The sequence below is a fragment of the Herpailurus yagouaroundi genome, unplaced genomic scaffold (assembly GCF_014898765.1).
Source record: "Herpailurus yagouaroundi ecotype Mexico unplaced genomic scaffold, PumYag 29, whole genome shotgun sequence".
NCBI lineage: Eukaryota > Metazoa > Chordata > Mammalia > Carnivora > Felidae > Herpailurus > Herpailurus yagouaroundi.
Genome location: NW_024412377.1, coordinates 61,481,846 through 61,498,814, shown reverse-complemented (window position 1 = coordinate 61,498,814; position 16,969 = coordinate 61,481,846). Strand labels below are relative to the sequence as shown.

Genomic DNA, 16,969 nt, shown 5'->3' with positions numbered 1-16,969 from the left:
AAAAGGAAGAGAGCAGGAAATAGATATGGTTTCCCTCACCAGTAAAGAGCAATATGCTATCAATCATACAAAAATTATAAAGACTTCACATAGATTTGGTGACCGCATGCCATGCAGGTTGCATTAAAAGGTTCCAATCTACTGAGTCAGCTATGAAAAAGCCAGGTAAACACTTTAGACATGAAGGTTGGAACATATATCCTTGCAATAAAAGCAAGAAGAAGAGATTCCATTATGGCTGATTTACGGTTGGGGACTTTGAAATGGATAAATGTTATTTTAGGGTAGATTGAAAGGTGTAGAATCATAAGGATCAAGGGCCGTTTGATCAAAAACAGAATGAATAGTGCTAAGGACAATGTATTATTATTGGTTTTCTTTATTTGCAGCTCAAACTATTATGTAAGATTCAAATAATGAAACTCTCCTGACATAAAAGGATGGGCAGAAGTCATGAATTTTCATATTTTGTCCTGGTTCTTGGTATTCAGAATTGTTAAATTTTTAAAAATGTTTTATTTATTTTTTTGAGAGAGCACAAGTCGGGGCGTGAGAGAGAGGGGGGCAGAGGATCTGAAGTAGGCTCTGCCCTGACAGCAGCAAGCCTGATGGAGGGCTTGAACTCACAAACCGCAAGATCAGGACCTGAGCCGAAGTCTGACACTTAACCGAATTAGCCACCCAGGAGTCCCAGTATTCAGAATCTTTTAAAAAAAGGATTCATTCGGGGCACCTGAATGGCTCAGCCTGTTGAACATCTGACTTCGGCTGAGGTCATGATCTCATGGTTCATGGGTTCGAGCGCCACATCAGGCTCTGTGCTGACAGCTCGGAGCCTGGAGCCTGCTTGGGATTGTGTCTCCATCTCTCTTTGCCCCTCCCCGCTTGCTCTCTCTCTCTCTCTCTCTCTCTCTCTCTCTCAAAAATAAGTAAACATGAAAAAAAATGAGCAAAAAAAAAAAAAGGATTTATCTGCAATGTAGACAATTAAAAAAATTTTTTTTAATGTTTATTTATTTTTGAGAGACAGAGAGAGACAGCATGAGCAGGAGAGGGGCAGAGAGAGAGAGAGAGGGAGGGAGACCCAGAATACGAAGCAGGCTCCAGGCTCTGAGCTGTCAGCACAGAGCCTGACGTGGGGCTTGAACTCATGAGCCCTGAGATCATGACCTGAGCTGAAGTCGGACTGCAATGTAGACAATTTTAGACACAATATTTAAGTCGAATGGTCACTTTGTTCTCTCTAGCAACTTGTTGTTTGGCATTAAAACCAAATGCTCCTTTTCTCCTGCAACCGGTCTCCACAGGAAGCACGTGCATCATTAATAAGCCTCCTGTTCACTAGGACCCATCATGGAAAACTGTTCTGAAAAGTTAACTGTATAGGAAAGAGTTGCTTGACTGAGTCAGGAGAATAATAATGGGGCTGAGCTAAAATTTGGCTTTGGCTCAAAATTTCTCACCATGGCAGAAGAGAGGAAGGAGGTCTTAGAAAAATTCAGTGTGAAAGGCAATTTCAGAAACGAAAGGCCTGTCTGGGTGGTGCACAGTTTTGGAAATAGGTGGCTCTGGATTTGAATCTGTACTTTCTAGATGTTTAACTTCATGGAGCTTTAATTTGCAACTCTGTAAAATGTGCTCAATACCACCTACTTTGCAAGGTCTTGTGAGAAATTAGTAAAGTGTGTAAAGATTAACATAGTGCTCAACACACAGTAGGCTTCCCCCTTTTCACTTTCCATCTGTTTTCCTGGCGGTTTCAGTCTCTTAAATACAAAGCCCATCATTTTGTTTGGCAAACTCATAGCTAGCTGTCTTCTACTTTTAGCATGTTTTTGGTGGGAGAAACTAGTGTACAAGGTCTCTAAGTTTCTAAATATTTCCTGAATGTCTTGTTTCCATGTTATATTCATACCACTTAATCTAATTCAAGAATGTGTTCAAAATAACAACATATTCTATTCATAATGAACATTTTATTAATAGTGGCCTTGATGAGGAAAGGTCTGGTGGCTTCCAGTTGGTTCAAATTTTCACTTGCCCTCACAATTTGTTTTTGCCTTTTGTGCTATCTTTTACTTCCTGGAATGACCCTCACTGCTGCCCCAGCTAATCTTCAGAGGCCTTCGCTGATCACTTCTAAAGAAGCCACACTTGATCATTCTCTAGTCATTATCCCATTTTAAGTCTTTGTTTAGCACTTGCAATGACTTGACTTTTTCTTGTGTGTGTGTGTGTGCGCGTGCGTGTTTGTGTGTGTGTGTGTGTGTGTGTGTGTGTGTGTGTGTGTGTGGTCATTTATTTATTATCTTTTCCCTCTAGAGTAAAAGCTTCACATCAGCAGGGACCTTCTCTGTTTTGTTCCCTTTAGTACTGCCAAGTACATAGTATGTGCATGATTGGTACTTACTGAATGAATGACTTGAGTGTCACTATTATTAAGAGCAGCTTTTTGTAAGTTCTGTACTTGGTCTCTATATGTAAGAGAATGGTTTCTATATGTAAGAGTGTGGTGGGGGGTGATGGTGGCTGGGTAATAAAAAGATAGAAAATAGGGGCACCTGGGTGGCTCATTTGGTTAAGCATCTGACTCTTGGTTTCAGCTCAGGTCATGATCTCACAGTTTTGTGAGTGTGAGCCCTGGGTCAGGCTTCTTCTCTCTCTCCCTCTCCCTTACTCACGCCGTCTCTGTCTCTCTTAAAATAAACTTAAAAAAAATAAAAAGAAAATATAGTCACTTTTCTCATTCACCTTTCTCTTTCCCCACATTACAGCTTGCCTGAAACTAAAAATGCTGATGAATGAGGATAACCAAAAATTGTTAATATCATGTTAAGCATATTAGGTGAGTTACTACCCTATCACTGATTCAATTTTTTTTTGTGCTTCCGTCTCAGTTTTTCCAGAGGCTAAAGTAGAACTGAAGCCTGCTTGTAACCCAAACGATAACTATAAATGCCTCTTTGCAGATCTATTATTGTTGGCAAAGGAGAAACCCAAGTGGGTACTTTTGATAGTCCTTTTTCTTGAAGATTAGATAGATCTAGGGCAGGGTGGTGAGGCGAAGAGGAATGGGTTTTCGAGTCAGAAAGATTCCTAGATCAGGCACTTATTGGTTGTGTGACCTTCTGCAAGTTGTTTGACCTCCCTGAGCCACAGCTTACTCATCTGTATAATGAAATATAATGAAAATAACATTACTCAATTAACTTAATCAATAAATATTTACTGAGCACTTACTATATGCTAGGCGCTGGGAATAAAGTGGTGCCTCAAGACACTGTTTCTGTCCTTCAGAAAACTGCAATCAGGTAGGAAATAAGGACACACAGAGTATGTAACCCAGTTTTGGTAGGCACAGTGGTTCTGAGAATGACAAGGCTGAAGTACCCACCTGAAAACACCTATGACAGCATCAGGCACAGAGTACATGTCCATAAACATACACTTAATAAGTGGTAGCACCAGGACTTACATCCAAGCTCAGTACTCCCTCCCTAATGCCACTTCATCAAGACTCCCTTGAGAGCCTTGTTGAAATGCAGATTCCAGGCCTGAGACCACACTTTGAGAGCAATATAGCCGCCTGCAACTAATTTAAAATCTTCAAGTATTACTATGATGTTGAGTTAAAAGACTGTCAAGCCAAACTGTAATAAGAAAAGACAAGGCTTCAGTTTCTGTCCTTGAAGGATTAACTGCTATGAGAATTTTTCCTTCTGCCATAAACAACTAGAAAACAGGACAAAAATATGAAACAACATTTTTCAATTATTGCACAACAAGCAGTACAGGGCTATTAAGCCAGAGAGGAGGGAAACAAATGATGTGATTGCTCAAGCTTATTGCCCCAAGTAGTTTCCAGGCTACAGACCAGGAAGGGGGAACCCAAACGGAGCTAAGCAGTCTCACTGAGTTGAAGAGAAACAGTTTGAATTTGGGGAGACTGAGGCAGCTAGAACTCATGGGACAGAGTTTCAGGGAGTGGGAGCTACACAAAGAGACAGTTCTGGAGATCTGTAAAGGAGTCCTTCCCATCCAGTCTTCGAATAATAACAGAGATATATAACACATGTGTAGTTCCAGAAGGAATGGAGATAGAGGGAAAGAGGTAGACTGTGATTATTTGAAGGCAAACTGTGCTGATATTATTTGAAGGTGTAGATTATAAACCCTAGAGTACCACTAAAAATAAAAAAGTCTGGCTAATAAACTCATAGGGGATATAAAGTGGATTCATAAGAAAGATGTAATTAATCCTAACCAAAAGAAGGTAGGAAAAAAAGAAAAAAGAAACAAAGTTCAGACAAAATAAAAAGAAAACAAGTAGCAATATTATAGATTTAAACTCAAATACACTGGTAGTTACATTAAATATAAATGGTTGAAACACTAATTAGAAGGCAGAGACAGTGAGATTTGATATAAAAATATGACCCACCTATAAGCTGTGTGTTTGGCAAATACGTTCATGTGCTAATTCCCAGAACCTGTGAATGTGTTAGATTATACAGCAAAGAATAAATAAGACTGCAGGTGGACTAAGATTGCTAATTAGTTGAGCGAAACATAGGGAGATTATTTTGGATTATCTGGGTAGGCCCAATGTAATCCCAAAGGTCCTTAAAAGTAAAAGAGAGAAGCAGGAGAGGTCAGACTTAGAGGGAGATGTATCTATAGAAGAATGGTTACAGATGCAATCTTGCTGGTGTTGAAGATGAAGGGGGGCCATGAGCCAAGGAATTTAGGTGGTCTCTAGAAACTGGAACAGGCAAGGAAATGGATTTGGTCCTAGAAAGGAACACAGCTCTGCTGACACTTTCATTTTATAGCCCAGTGAGACCCATGTCACATTTATGATCTAAAGAACCATAAGATAATAAATGTACATTAGTTTAAGCCACCAAGCTTGTACAAATTTGCTATAATAGCAATAGAAAATACCTGCTGTCTACAAGAAACCAACTTTAAATATAAAGACACAGAAAGATTAAAAGGGAAATGATAGAAAAAGAGGCAACCTAATCAAAAGAAAGCTGGAGAGGCTAGTAATATCAGACAAAGTAGATTTCAGAAGAAAGAGTATTAAAAAAAAACGGAAGAGTATTGCAAGAGATAAAGAAGGTCATTTCATAATGATAAAGGGGAAAATTGACCAAAGGAACATAACAATCCTAAATATTTATGTATCTAGTAACAAAGCTTTGAAATACTTTATATAAATACTGATAGAACTGAAAGGAGAAATGGAAAAATCTATATAGTCAGACTTCAGCACTTCTCTCTTGGTGGTTCATAGAATAAGTAGAAAACAAACAACCGGTAACAATATAGAAAATCTGAACAATTAGACCACCATAGAACATTCTTCCCAACAACAGTGGAATGCACAGTCATTTCAAGTGCCCATGGCACATTCATCATATTTTGAACATAAAAAGGATGCAATAAATATAAAGATTATAAAAATTACTGAGTATTTCCTATGACCAAAATGGAATTAAACTAGAATCAGTAACAGATATCAGGAACACCTGTGAATATACAGAAATTAAAAACCCTGTGCCTCTAAGTAACAATCCACTGATAAAAGAAGAATTCAGCAGGACAATTAGAAAATATTTTTGAACTGAATAGAAAAAAAATATCAAAATATATAAAATTTTTGTGAGGAATAGCTATAGCAGTGCTTAGATGAAAGCATTAAATGTGTATATTAGCAAAGAGGAAAGGTCTAAAATCAGTTATCTAAGTATCTACTTGACAAAATTAAGAAAAGAAAAAGCAAAGTAAACTAAAGGAAGGAAATAATAAAGGCCATATATGAAATTAATGAAATAAAAGATGAAAAATAAAAGAGAATTCAATGAAAACTGAAAGCTGGTTCTGTGCAATAAAACTGATCAATCTAGAGCCAGAATGAGAAAAAAAAGAGAGAGAAGATACAAATTGCCAATTTCAGGGATGGAAGAGGGGAATCACTACAGACCTTGCTCAAATCATATTGTATAACAATGGGATATTATGAACAATTTTATGTCAATGTCAGATGAACTTCAGATGAAATGGAGAAATTCTTTTGAAGATACAAACTACCAAATGCTATGCCAGATCTAATAAATAAGTGGAATAGTCCTGTATCCATGAAAAAATTTAATTTGTAGTTAAAAAAACTTACCAACAACAATAAAAAATCTAGGCTTAAAGGCCTCACTAAGGAGATCTAATAACCATTTAAGTAAGAACTAGTAACAATTCTCCACAAACTTTTTAAGAAAATAGGAGAGGTGGAAACAATCCTCAAGTCATTTTATGATGGCATTAGACTGACGCTAAAACAAGGCAAAGATACAGAAGAACAAAGAGTACAAGATATGGAAGAAGAACTATAGAAAAACTACTGAGAACACATCAATATCTGTCACGAACACAGATGTAAAAAATCTGTATCAAAATTTTAGAAAGTTGATTTCAATACCATATAAGAAGGATGTGTTACAACCTAGTGTGGAATGCAAGGTTGGTTTTACATTCAAATACCCATCAATGTGATGATTAACATTATGTAATGTATTAAAAAAGCAAAGCCATATAATCATCTCAGTAGATGTAGATAAATAATTTGATAAAATTCAATATTCATTCATGATAATACTCTCAGAAAACCACAAATAAGGGAATTTTTTCAACAAGATAAAAGAGCATCTATATAAAAACCTATGGCTAACTTTAAACTGAATGGTGAAAGAATGAATGGAGACGTTTCCTTGGAGACAAGGAAAAAAATGTTTGCTATCATTACTTCTACTCAACATTGTCTTGTGGACCCTAGCCAGTGTGATAAGGCAAGGAAAAAAAGCCATACAGACTGGAAAGGAAGAGATGAAACTATCTTTATTTGTAGGTACATCTATGCAGAAAATCTTAAGACATCTACAAAAACTACCAGAATTAATAGGTGTGTTTAGTAAGGTTGAAGGGTATATGGTGAACATACAAAAAAAATCAACTGCAATTCTGCACAGTAGCCAAAAACAATGGGAAATTAAAATTCAATACCATGTACAATAGCATAAAAATATAAAATACGTAGTTATAAATATAACAAAATAAGTACAAGAGTCATACATTTAAAGCTACAAAAATGCTGTTGAGAAAAATTAAGGAAGACCTAAATAAATGGACAGATATGCCATTTTCAGGAATTGAAAGTTCAATATTGCTAATATGTTAACTGCCCCCAAATTGGGCTAGAGATTCAATGCAATCCCCACGAAAATTCCCCTATTCATTTATTTTTTCTAACGAGAAACTGACAAATTGACACTAAGGTGTATATAAAAAGACAAAGGACCCAGAATAGTCAAGACCACTTTAAAAGAGAAAAACAGAGGCACCTGGGTGGCTCAGTCAGTTAAGTGTCTGACTCTTTATTTCAGTTCAGGTCATGATCTCACAATCTGTGGGATTTAGTCCCATGTCAGGCTCTGCACTGACAGCCAAGTGCCTACTTGTGATTTTCTCTTTGGCTCTCTCTCTCCCGTTCTCTCTCTCTCTCTCTCTCTCTCTCTCTCTCTCTCTCTCTCTCTCTCAATATAAATAAACATTAAAAAAAATAGAGAAAAACAAAATTAGAGGGCTATACTCTCTGATTTCAAGATGTACCAGAAAGTTAGGACAAAAGTTAAGAATCAGAACAGTATAGAATTGGCACAAAGTAATTCAATAAGGAAAGAACATTCTTCAACAAAAGGTGCTAGAACAATTGAATAACTGTATGCTAAAAAACAGCTTTTGTCTCATACATAATATTATATACAAAAAGTTTAGTTGAAATGGTTCACAGACCTAAACATAAGATCAAAAACTATAAAACTTCTGAAGAAAACATAAAAACCACCTGTCTGGCCTTGGGTTAAGCAAAGATTTCTTAGGATAGGACCCAAAAGACATGAACCATAAGAGAAAAAATAAGTAAATTGGACTGCCTCAAGATTAAAAAAACTTTGCTCTTATAAGATGAGACTGTTAGAAAATAAAAATACAAGCCAAGCCTGAAAAAATATTTTCAAAACACATATCTGATAAAGGATCTGCATCCAGATTATTTAATAAATGTTTACAAGATAAATAACCCAGTTTAAAAAAATGGGTAAAGGATTCAAACAAATACTTCACTAAGAAGATAACGTGAATGGCCCATAAGCATGAAAAGATATTCAAATCACTATTCAGTAGTGAAAGAAATATTAAAAACATCATGAGATTCGTCTTAACTCCCACTAGGATGGCTAAGATTAAAAAGACTGACAATACCAAGTGTTAGGGAGGTTACTGGGAAACTGGAACCCTCAAACGTTGCTGGGAGAGCAGAATGGTACAGTCATTTTGGGAAACAGTGTCACAATTTTTTTATAATGTTAAAAATACACTTAGCATACAACTCAAAAATCCCACTCTTAGCTATTTCCCCAAGAGAAATACTACCTGTCCACAGAAAGACTTGTACATTCACAGTAGCATTGTACAAAACAACCAAGTAATGGAAACAACTCAAAAGTCCATCAGCTGGTGAATATATAAATAGATAAGTTGTAGTATTCCACACAATGGAATAATACTCAGCAACAGAAAGGAAAAAACTGACTTTCAAAACAGCATGGAAGAATCTCAAAGGCGTTATGCTAAACGAAAGAGAAAGGTATATACATCACAGGATTCCGCTTAGATGAAATTCTGGAAAAGGTAAACTATAGTGAAAGAAAGTAGACAGTGGTTCCTTGGGGCTGGGGTGAGGGGGAAGGGGCTGATTAGAAGGGGACACTAGAGCGCTTTCTGTGGTGAAGAAAATGTTCCATATCTCAGTTGTGATGGTTCATGACTGTGTATATATATTTGTTATAGTCACTGAACAACTAACTGTTCACTTAAAATCAATGTGTATAAATTATACCTTTAAGCGGATTAAAAATTAAGCTGTACATCAAAATACAAAAAGGCATTTTCTCACTTGCAAGCAATAATTATGAAATAATCTCTTAGTTTGGGTACATAATTTTTTCCTATCTGTAGGATGATCATCTTAGTAAGCACATACATTAAGAGACCACAATCAAGTTTTTCCTCTGGAAATCATGTTCTCCACAATACTTACCAAGAGTAGTGAGTCCCTCGGAGATAGATGTGAGAACATACAGCAGTACAGGAGGCTCTAAGTTGGTGATGAAGCTCATGTGGTCCTGGGTGAGACACTCCAGGAGTGGATAGTAAGACTGGCTCAGTTTCCGATATTGCTAAAACACAGAGATACCAAGTGTCAAGCCACTGGGAAGCAAAAGACATGTTAAGGTCTAGTGGAAACTGCCATTTATAATATTAGAAAATATAAACCTACCTAAATATAAATATATAAAATAAATACATGGAACAAATGACAAACACATGAGTCTCAATTCGGTATTTAAGGGGGTTCTAATAGGAATCTCTTGATCTCTAGAAATCCTAATTTGAAGATATAGCACAGAAAGTATCCTCAATTTTACCTTACATGGATAACACTTAAATGCAAATAAAATTCTGTAGTATGGAATTTAGAAGACTGAATTCTTCCTCAAAAAAAAAAAAAAAGTTAGAGAGGGAGGGAGCCAAACCATTAGAGACTCTTAAACATTGAGAATAAACTGAGGGTTGATGGGGGGTGGGAGGGAGGGTAAAGTGGGTGATCGGGACTGAGGAGGGCACCCGTTGGGATGAACACTAGGTGTTGTATAATTTAACAATAAATTTCATATTAAAAAAAACAACTAAAAATAGAGTTACCCTATGATCCAGCAATTGCACTATACAGTATTTACCCAAAGGATACAAAGATACAGATTGGAAGGGGTACATGCACTTCAATGTTTATAGAAGCATTATCAACAATAGCAAAACTATGGAGAGAGCCCAAATGTCCACTGACTGATGAATGGATAAAGATGTGGTACGTAGACACACACACACACACACACACACACACACACACACACACACACAGGAATATTATTCAGTCATCAAAAAGAGTAAGAGCTTGCCAATTGCAACGGCGTAGATGGAGCTAGAATGTATCATGCTAAGTGAAATAAGTCCATCAGAGAAAGACAAATACCATAGGATTTCACTCATATGTGGAATTTAAGAAACGGAGCAGATAAATCTATGGGAAGTGGAGGAAAAAGACAAGGGAGGGAAACAAACCACAAGAGAGAAAAAACTGAGGGTTGATGGAGGGAGGTGGGTGGGGGGGATGGGTTAAATGGGTGATGGGTATTAAGGAGGGCACTTGTAGTGATGAGCACTGGCTGTTGTATGTAAGTGATGAATCACTGAATTCTACTCCTGAAACCAATACTGCACTTCATGTTAACTGAAATTTAAATTGAAAAAAAAAAAAAAAGACAATTATTTTCTGGATGGAGATATTGTAACTCTGAACAGTTATTACTAGCGGTAAGGCAGCCTTTTTTTTTTTTTTAACACAAAGCTTTTGCTGTTATAATAGGATTTGGCATCATGGTCTGTTGTACTTACAGAGTGCCTTTCCATCTAATTAAATCATAATTTGGTCAATGGCTTAATATTTGCTATATACTATGAGCAAAAGATAAGTGCATGAGAAAGATCCCTGGAAAACTTCAAATGAAACTCAAGCCAATACCAAAGAAGCACAACACTCATAAGAGAAATAAACCAGAGTAGTATTTATTAAAGTGAGATTAAGGCCGCCTCCATGAGGTCACATGGGGTGCTTGCTAAAAATGCAGTTTCCTGATCCCCACTCCAGACTCACTAAATGAAAAGCTCTGGAATGAGGTCCTAAAACATGCATTTTACATACATAAAGGGAATCCTATGCATCCTCAATTTTGAGAATTAGTGAATTAGAGATTTGATTGCCTGTTAGAAAAAAGATGAGAGAAATTCCTGGAGCTACAATCAGTTGTTTTGGTGGACCTCAACTATAGTGAAGTGTCTTCTCAGTGAGGTGTCTGTTAATGCATGGTTGATCTGAGTCAAGTTTCTAGTCTGTAATTTCTGTCACACAGGCAGCCTTCAATGAGCATTCTGTTCTACTACTGAGGCTTAACCACTTTAGCTGGAGATGTGGTTCCATAAAGACTTAGAACGGTGGAAGAGGTTGCCACTAGCCCATTCTTGTCCAGGATGACTCAGGCTGACCAAAGGCCCCCTAGATCTTAGCTGCAACTTTGGCAGGGAGCAGGTGGTAAAGCCTGAACTACACCTGAGCATGAATTTGGCTGTTATTGAAGTAATTACTGCAGCCACATTGGGCATATATTAGCTTTTGTGCAATCAAGCAGAGGTGTTTAAAAAAAAGTGTGATAACGACACAGCTCAGTGGAGGAGCCTGGAAATTTAAATTTCCAACAAGCACCCTAGGTGATTCTGATGGGCCTCAAAGTTTGAAAACCACTGACATAGATCATAGAAACTAGACGGTAGAGTTGAAAAGGGACCTGGAGATCACTTTGTTTAATTTACTCATTTTAAAGGTGAGGAAATTAAAGCCTGGAGAAATAGAGAAGGTGATTTATTCAAGGTAAATGACTAGTGAGTGGCAGAGTTGAGACTATGCACCCGCACGCTCAACTTTGATTTCAGCACTCCTTCCGCCACACCAGAATTTTCATGCAAAGGAAAGCCAAACAGTAGGGGAAGTAGAGGGCATAGGAGGAGGAAGGAAGAAGGAAGGAGAAGATCCTGCAGCCGATCCTGCATTTCTGCTCCAAGAGACAGACCTGTTTTGAATTATGAGTATAGTTGTAAGCAATCAGTTGAAATTGCTGATGACATTTTCTCTAGATGCAGAACCTGGAGCACTCTGGAGGACCGATCCATCAGACGGTGGTAGCTGCAGTTTTCAAAACTGCACATTTAATTATAGAAACACAGCCACTATAGTTGTTCAAATTCTGCGAGTTAAATCAAGATGCTGTCCTAAAACATAACAATGTTCTGGTGCTATTCTAACTCCCTGGGCTTCACTGTAACCATTCCAAGCCTGTGGTGGTGTTACTTCACATTTCACACAAAGACTCCCGTGATGCACGATTGCTTACTAGCAAGTCACTGTGGGACACTGACAGCAGCATTTTGACAAAGGCCTGGAGTACATTGTCAAAATGGTTGTCCCCATACAACTTGAAGACGCCAAAGCTGACATAATTTCCACACAAGGCAGATTTCAGAGCTGAATAGCAGATGGAGATGCCCTTGAGTTTCATTGGATAAATCTGATCTTTTGAGAGGCTCCCAAGGGACAGGATCTGATTACCTGTTTTAGGGTAAAAGCAGACAGAGAAAGTGATATAAGTAGATGTAATTCAAGGCACATTATTTAACATTTTCACTTCACCGCTAATGTTCACCTCCTCCTAGCATTGTTCCAAGAATTACACCATCCGTGTAACGAAAAATGCAAATATTTAAGGCAGTTTACCTGGGAAGCACAAACGGCCCAAGGAAAACCAATCAAGGGTACTGGCAAAGTTTTATGTTTTTATCTAGGTGGTGATTATACGAATATGCAGGTAGATATGGAAAAATTCATTGAGTTGCACTCTTAAGATTAGTTCACTTTACATATTTTAATATATGTGTTATCTCCTCTTCAACAAGACATTAGAAACGTAGGAGTAAACAACCAACTAAGTCAAGAGAAAAAGCCTAGGCTGAGATATAAGTTACTCTAAATTCTGGGGTGAAGTTCCAGCAGTTTTACATGAATCTGATCTTGAGTTACTTCACTTTTAGGAGCCTCGCAGGTTTGGTATATGAATTAAATGAAATAAGACGCACAAGAAATCCTCGGCACAGTACATAACAAATGTTACTTCCTTTTTCCTTCCGTCATTTTTCAGAAGATCTCAAGAGATGATTTTTAAAACTGTACTTAAATTCTATGTTGTCCATCAAAAGATAAAGAAATGTTTATATAATCACCTTAAAAATTTTAATACCGGTTAGCATTTATAACCAACAATTTGTTTCTGAAATGTGTGCTAGTAAGGCATGTTTTTAGGCAATACCCAAGAATGCCTTTAAAAAAACTATAAAGTCCTACATGTTTCTTAGCTCTGTGTTTTCCTATTTAAGTGAGTACTGCTAAAATTGAAACTAAATTCAACTTACAAAATGTAGAGGTGCATTGTTGTGGCTTTGTACTGTGCCAATTTGGCTACACAAGAACTAACTTTCCCAGAATGCATTTCCCTTTATGGTTGTGGGCTAGAATTGGGCAAGAGAGAAATTTGTGTGAGATTTGTAAGGTGGAAGTGAAGTAGCAGCCACGCTTTTGTGAAGGTCACTGTGACCAGAGTGAGAAAAAACAGTAGAAATGCCGCTGGGTTTCAGTTTGTCCATGTTCTTTCCTCCTCTGTGACACTTCCAGCTGCTAGAATTCCCTGCAAGCTCCAACTTGTCCACCCAGGCCATTGTTTCAGGAGGGCTGATTAGTGGTTTTTCTTCTGAATTTTCAATTCCCCCCTTTGACCTATTTTCCCATCTTTGCCCGAGACTGTACAAAGTCTGATTCATAAAACAAGTTCCCTGTTCTGTCAGTGTCATAGTGCTTGTTTTTTCCCTGTTTGAATCCTGACTGATATGTATATTACAGTAACCACGTGTGTACTGTAAGAGGGGTGAGACAGACCCTGGAATTTACTCCACACCAAATCCCGTACCCTCTCTCATGACCTCATCCTAATTTAGAGAGTAAGTTCCATAAAGATTCAACTCAATATGACAGCATTTACTTAACAGCTATTATGTGTGAGGTGCTGGGATAAACAAAGGAAATAAAATCTCTATTCTGAAGAAGTTCAGTCTGGTGGGAGAAATAAGATTTATAAATCAATGATTTCATACAATGTGACAAACACAGAGAGATTGGGTTAAAATGTTAGGGGAACAGAAGAAGAGACTGACTCTGCTTGGCCAGGAGGTCAGTGGGGAAAGGCTTCACAGAACAGGCTATTTCTCAAGGATCAAGCCCGGTTTTCCAGGAAGACTTGGAGGGGGAGGAGTGTGTGCTAGGTAGATTATGCGCACAGGTATGGAGGTCCGCAAAAACAGGATGCTGCAGGAGAAGACAGTGCTCAACCACTGCCTTTTTACCTTTGCCTCAAACTCAGTATAAACCAAGGTAGACATTCCCCTGTCCTCTCTGTCCTCAGAAAAGGAAAGCACTGCTTACATGTGATGAAAGGAGCTAGGATAATCTGGGGGTTATGTGTGGACTACACATTTTGGGTTTGTTGGAAAGACCCAGGTCAACGGGAGAAAACTGGATCATCTTTTGGGGTCTTTTTATGCTCATGTCCTTATGGGAGAAGTAAAGGTCTTATATTCTACAGCAAAGATGGAATGGGCAGACCAAGAATGGTGATGGTACAAAAATTTTGATTTAAAGATTGGATAACCTATCATCAAGAAGGATTACTTACTTAGAATCACAACTTTCATCTCTGTGTTGAAGTTGCAACCTAAAATACATGTCTTTTGGCCTGTGTCAGACACATCTGTGTTAATTTATTTTAATTAAACAAGTTAATTAGTGTATCCTTGTGACCTTTGAAAAGGAGAACGAGTAATACTTTTGAAATAGAAAGTTGTACCTCACTGTGCTCAGGTACCTCAGCATTCCATGGTGGCTATGAAAGACTCTGGAAGAGAAGGCTTGGCCAAGTCATTTACTCACTCCGACTCAGCTTTATTCAGTATGTGTCACTGAACAGTACTTACTGAAATTGGATTGCACCCCCCCCTCCCCAAAACAAGCTTAAAATGCCATAATTGGGGGCAGGGGAATGAGATACCGTACATTCTTAACGTTAGGCCTGGGAGAGAGGGGTGTGGAGGCTCCTCTGGGGCTCCGGACAAGAATGCTGGGAATTGATGGATAACCTGGCCGAGGGCAATAGTGGGGGGAACTTCCAGTGGGAGGCACAGGTGCCACAGCACTGCCATTCTTACTCTTGTGCATGCTGCAGCAGGAAATCTCACGAAATGATAAGGGGAAAAAAAAACCTGAAAAATGAGCACAGAGGACTCCAGATACTGGTAATTCAGCTTATCATTTGCTTATATTAATTGCTTGGGTTCTCTTTTCTTTTTTTTTTTAATGTTTATTTATTTATTTTTAAGAGAGCATGAGCACAAGCCAGGGAAGGACAGAGAGAAGAAGACACAGAATCTGAAACAGGCTCCAAGCTCCTAGATTTCAGCACAGAACCCGATGTGGGGCTCGAACCCACGAACCGTGAGATCATGACCTGAGCCAAAGTCAGATGCTTAACCAACTGAGCCACCCAGGTGCCCCTGGGTTCTCTTTTCTTAACCTCTATTCTCTGTCCCTTTTGGAGAAACCTTTTTGTTTTTGTTTTGGGGTTAGCTTCCAGCACTCAGAAGTACCCTTCTGGACAATCCTCAAGATCTAGATTCAGAGAAGGATATACATTAAAAAAAGCAAAATCTCCACTTCTGTTTACCTGAGATCTACTTTCAGGTCTTTTTTTTTTTTTTTTTTTAACTCTTCTTCCTTCTGAGACCCCACCTCTTCCCTGAGTGACTGACTCTATAATGTCTCCTTCAAAAGAGGCTTCCTACACCCAAAGAAGAGTGATCTTCTTTCACAGGTCTCCGGTGGAGAACTATATAAAAGACAGTATTCTAACAGAAGACAGAAATACAGTGCATAAGGGAGTAATGAACCGGGTGGGCTTCTGACTCATACTGATTGGGGTTGAAGCCTACCTCTTTCCTTACTACCTCGGTGTCTGAGCAGATTGTTAATCTCTGTAAGTCAGTTTCCTCATTTATAAAATAAGGATAATTAAAGTACGTAAAACACACAAGGCTCTTATGTGGAGTAAAGGAGACAGCATATGTAAAGCGCTTACCATAGTAACTGGCACAGCGCTCGCTCAGTAAATGTAAATATGACAATGCATACTCCTGTGGGTTCATTTCTTTCTCAAGTCTAGTAGCCTGTAAATTCACACATGGGGGGCTATGGCCGGGAAAAGAGGGGGAGCTGAAGCTGGCTGTGTAGCATAATACACTTCCTTCTAATATGCGATTCAAAGTAAGGTCAATGCTATGTCTTGAAACATCTTCCCTCTGTTCCAAGTCAATAGAGAATTGGCTGTATGGGGTCACAGTGTGGTTCTTTGCTCTATAGTCTACCAGTTCTCTGTGTCCTCAGAAGAATACTTAAAAAAAGAACGCTGAGGGGATAAAATACTATAGTAGTATCTTGTACCAGGAAGAATCGTTAGTACGAACAATGTTATTTCCTGGCTTATAAAGCAATCCCTTACATTGATTTACGTTTTCTTTTTCCCTCTTAATCTCTAAAATTTTAAGGTGATATTTAGCTGACAGCTCTATAGGTTGAATGTCTTCATTCATCATCAGAACAGTTATGGGAAGAGAACCACAAGCTTGCCGACATTCCTTTACTTTAGGTCACTCAACCTACTCTGTCTTTCGAGGCCCCTGGACATAAATGGTTTGGGACAGAATTGAAGCTATGAAGAGTGGAAAGGAATATAGTATTTCCGTTTCAGATTGAAAGAGATTAAACAATGCAGTGTTGATGAGGGGGCAGGAAAATAAGCAAGTTGTTGGGAACATAAATTAGTGTAATCATTCTAGAGGGCAATTTGGTCATATTTATTAAAAATATAAAAAATGTGTAAATCCACTTCTGGACACATATTCTAATTCTAAAAGTTCATTACAATATCTACCTATCTACCAGCATCTGCAGTTACACTGTCTCCTGTAAAAGCCAACCCTCCAATATGTTCAACATATGCCATCTCCTCTTATGTGCTTAAGGACAAAGCACCAATAAATTTCTCCTTTTTCTCGTATGCAATCTTGTTTCCCTATTAGATCAACTCAT

General features: G+C 38.1%; 1 protein-coding gene across 3 annotated transcripts in view; it reads right to left on the bottom strand.

Annotated features, from left to right (window-relative positions):
* Window positions 1-16,969, bottom strand: part of RANBP17 (RAN binding protein 17) — a 327,575-nt gene that overhangs the window by 32,492 nt on the left and 278,114 nt on the right. For all 3 annotated transcript variants that reach the window (XM_040444804.1, XM_040444813.1, XM_040444823.1), the window contains 2 exons: window positions 12,120-12,334; window positions 9,155-9,293 (listed from right to left, as the gene is read on the bottom strand). In XM_040444804.1, the coding sequence (XP_040300738.1) occupies window positions 9,155-9,293; window positions 12,120-12,334 (354 nt within the window). The remainder of the gene's footprint in view (window positions 1-9,154; window positions 9,294-12,119; window positions 12,335-16,969) is intronic.